At 45.8% G+C, this 4348-nt stretch overlaps 1 protein-coding gene across 4 annotated transcripts in view; it reads right to left on the minus strand.

The window, feature by feature from the left end:
• CCDC15 (coiled-coil domain containing 15) overlaps nt 1-3275 on the minus strand; it is a 476574-nt gene extending 473299 nt beyond the window's left edge. For 2 of the 4 annotated variants that reach the window (XM_068240262.1, XM_068240258.1), the window contains exon 1: nt 2818-3275. In XM_068240262.1, the coding sequence (XP_068096363.1) occupies nt 2818-2931 (114 nt within the window). In that variant the 5' untranslated portion in view covers nt 2932-3275. The remainder of the gene's footprint in view (nt 1-2817) is intronic. The other 2 variants (XM_068240259.1, XM_068240260.1) reach the window with 2 other exon arrangements.
• Nucleotides 3276-4348: the final 1073 nt, after the last annotated feature.

The raw sequence follows: 4348 nt of genomic DNA on the forward strand, positions 1-4348 counted from the left end.
ACATAGCATGCAGGGAGTGGTGAATGATGTCAGGTCATATATGTGATGGTGGGGCTATGGCACTAAGGCCCCTTTCACACTGAGGTGCTTTTCAGGGAATTTTTAGAGCTTTGCTGAACACCAGCGAACAGAGAATGGCTATGACAAAGTTGCACTATGGTAGCATTCACACTACAGTTGCGATTTGTATGAAAATCACAAATGCACTGCATACAGCATTTTGGGAGCGTTTGCAATGAGATCTTTGTTTCTTGAACAAGTTCTCTTCCCACCCAGTAGCACTCACTGTGATGCCGACCTCTCCCCACCAAGTGTGACCCTCCCTCTCCGTTCAGCGGTTTCTTACTTACTGACCCAGCAGTACCCAGTGTAACCTTACTTCCTGGGCTAATATTTCATGCCACCCGGCTGGAAAATATTTCTGGGTAGAACACTGCCAAGACACATTGCAGCTCAGTACAGGGGACCCTGAGTCCAAGACATATCCCAGCTAGGATGTCTGGTCACGGTATCTAAAGATATCCATCAATCAAAAGCAAGAGATAAGGGCTTGAAGAAGAAAGTTAAGTTGGGCAACTTTTGTCAAGAAAACAAGGCATTATCACTGATAAGAGGCAACCAACGATTGATAAGATACAGCTCAAGTCAATCCAACAGTTGGATTGACTTGAGCTGCGTCTTTATCAGTTGTTGGTCGCCTCTTATCAGTGATAACGCCTTGTCCAACTTCTTCAATTTGTTGATAATTGTGCATTTAAAAGACTTTTGTTGAGAGCGTGTACGAGCCTTTAGGAGAGAGTTTATTACGTAATGAACAGATAAAACTAAAACATAAGGGATGACCATGGAATAAAGAGAAAGCTATGGAACAATGGGGTAACTATGGGACAGAGGAATAAAGGTAGCCATACACTGGTCGATTTGCCATCAAATTCGACCAACAGATAGACCTCTCTCTGATCGAATCTGATCAGAGAGGGATCGTATGGCTGCCTTTACTGCAAACAGATTGTGAACCGATTTCAGCCTGAAACCGTTCACAATCTGTGGTGGTGGTGCTGCTGCCGCCGCTCCCACCGCCCGCATGCATTACCTGCTCCGGCCGGCGCCCTTACACACTCCAATGAGTTCTGGGTCACCATGAGCTTGCTGGTTAGTCTGTACCTCTCGGTGTTACAAGCCCTACTGCATAGAGCCAAATTAATCCATGCCATACACTGATGAGGATCAAACAATCCGAAACAGTCTGTATGCATGTTGGATTATTATGGCTCTGTACAAATTAACAAGCTGACACATCATTGCATTCCAGCAGTTCTGGAGGTGTGTTTAGCTTCTAATGCTTCATACACACTTGAGATAAAAGTCTTTGGAAAAGGCAAGATCACAGACCAATCTTACCACCCTTCATGTAGTATGAGAGCCATACTCTACACAGTCTATTCTATGGAGCTGCACTCCCCATCAGATAAAATCTTTGCAAGATGCTGCACACAAAGATGCCCGTACACACTCAAAAGATCATTATCTGCAAAAGATCTGTTCCTGCAAAATATCCATTCCTGCAAAATGCATTCATAGTCTATGAGATCTGCAGATCATCATACACACTTGGTTTAACAGACAATCATCTGCAGATCATCTGCAGATCAGATCCACCAGGATGGATTTTCAGATCTGCAGATGATTGCCAGATATGCAGATGAAGTCTGTTAAACCAAGTGTGTATGATGATCTGCAGATCTCATAGACTATGAATGCATTTTGCAGGAATGGATATTTTGCAGGAACAGATCTTTTGCAGATAATGATCTTTTGAGTGTGTACGGGCATCTTTGTGTGCAGCATCTTGCAAAGATTTTATCTGATGGGGAGTTCAGCTCTATAGAAAAGACTGTGTAGGTATGGCTCTCATACTACATGAAGGGTGGTAAGATTGGTCTGTGATCTTTCATTTTCCAAAGACTATAGTCTGATGTGTGTATGCACCTTAAGGGTACAATGGTTAATTTGCATATATTCAGCAGTGGTGCTCTGGGAGACATCTCAAGCTCACTCCAACCTGAATTATCGCAAATTCTTTCTGTTTTACGAAAGCAAACTTTTTGTTGTTTTTTTTACTTACTAGGGCTTCCTCCAACCCCATAAGCAGGGATGCGTCCCTCACCGTCCTCCCGCGTGCCTTAGTTAATTCGCAATCTACTTCGGTATTTGGCTCAGTGACGTCAGTGAGGGGCCTTCTGCACATGCACAGAACATCTGCGCAAGCGCAGAAGACCCCAGCTGACGTTACTCAGTCAGACTGAGCCGAGTAACGGGTGTTGACTGCGGCTGAACAGAGGATTGTTGGAGGACGGCGAGGGACGCATCCATGCTTATGGGGCTGGAGGAAGCCCCGGGTAAGTAAAAAAACAGCCCCTTTGTCATCTCTGAGTCTCTTTACGCCCCTCTGCCACTACCCTAACCTATCCCTATATCTATCTCTCGCTCTCTCCCTTTCTTTTCTGGTCCAAAAGCCTTAATATTAACATTTGAAATAAGTACTATATCAATTTAAAGCATGGGAATAAAGTTTAGGGTCAATTAAACACATTTTCAGTAGATAAAATGCATATATTTACATCAGCACTGAAAGATGGACAAATGGTAAGAAAGATGGACAGGGTTCCCAAAAAAGGGACAGTTTGGAGCTATGTCTTCTTGCTACTAACATGTTAACAGGGACATCTATGGCATGGACAACAGAGACCAGCTATGGTGGAAAAAAAGGATATATTTGTGTCTCCAACATTGAAAACGTATCACCCTCTTACTCACCAGATCCTCACTAGGTCCCCCGGGCTCTATCCAAGCCCCCACGGAAGCCACGGCCCCCGGGTTCCTCTCCGCCAGCACCGCCTGATTCACCACCAGCCAACTTTTAGCCCTCATAGCAGAGCCTATTCTCAGTTCAGTTCTTAGGCTCAATTTCAAACGGCCGCGTCCTCCTGGTCCCCCAGCAACTAACCCACTTCCGGCAGCTGCATTGGCTCAAGCCAATCACAGTGCCCAACTCGCACTGCAAGCTGAACTTGAAGCCCTGAAATGACGTTAAGACGGTTGCTTTGGCAACCGCGACGCTACATAACTTGTTACGCGTAGCAAACTGAAAACAAAAAGTAGTGGTTTGGGCTTTGTTTCTCGTACAGGCGCCGATACATTGAAGGCGCTTAGACTTTCAAATCGAGGCTCAGAAAGCAGCTTTCTCGTAGGGTTCCCTACAAATGTTCTGTAGCTCCTAGAGCTTCCGAAATTTTCACATCCCGTCACGTGACCCCAGGACATATTTCTTCCGTTACGTTTAGCTGCTACCGCAGGGACCTTTGTGTATTATTGTTAAAGAAGCAGAGATGGTTATGCTGTGAACAGCACAGCTCCCAACTGTCCCTCTTTTGGAGGGACAGTCCCTCTTTGGGAGCCCCGTCCCTCTGTCCCCCTCATTTGTCCCTCTTTCTATGCAAATATATATATTTCTCTACTAAAAATGTGTTTGATGGACTCTAAACTTTATTCCCATCCTTTAAATTGATATATTACTAATTTTAAATGTTACTATGAAGGATAATGAACCAGGATGGAAAGGACCAGCTTGGTTTGAATTATAAAACAACATATTTTTCTTATATAATCTTTATGGTATGCGTGACTAGTAGCGTGAAAGGAGGAGTGATCGGGGTGTGGCATGGGGCATGGCTTAAGTGTCCCTCTTTCTCATCTCAAAAAGTTGAGAGGTATGGTGGCGTAGCTAAGGAGCTGTGGGCCCCGATGCAAGTTTTACAATGGGCCATCCCCCCCCCCCCCCCCCCCCAAGCACTCTATACATAACAATTGATGCCGTGCACCAAAACCTGCTAAAGACAACCACAGTGTCAAAGGAGCAAGAAGGGGATGGGGACCAGTTTGTTAGCGATCACTACTATTCAAAGTATCTATAGAAGTGATTATTACCAGCACAGGACCAATAGAGAGCTAATACTGTAGTCGAGGGAGGGCCCTTCTGGCCCAAGGGCCCCGATGCGGTGACTACCTCTGCACCCCCTATTGCTATGCCCCTGGCTGCGAAACACAAAAGGTTACTGTCAGGAACCGGCCCGCAGCACGCCTGCGTATGCGGTTCCCGACTGCGGGTTTGACCAGATCGAGAGGGGAGCAGCCTTATTCAAGCTACCATAAGGCTGTCACCCCTTAAACACTTCTTACTGCCACCACTAGCTGTTGCTAGACGCGTCCACTCGGCTGTCGAGTGCTCAGCGCGCAATCCGCGTTTTCGTATTCAGGTCAGCTTTGCGCTTTAGGCCGAATACGGGAA

This window comes from Hyperolius riggenbachi, chromosome 6 (genome assembly GCF_040937935.1).
Source record: "Hyperolius riggenbachi isolate aHypRig1 chromosome 6, aHypRig1.pri, whole genome shotgun sequence".
NCBI lineage: Eukaryota > Metazoa > Chordata > Amphibia > Anura > Hyperoliidae > Hyperolius > Hyperolius riggenbachi.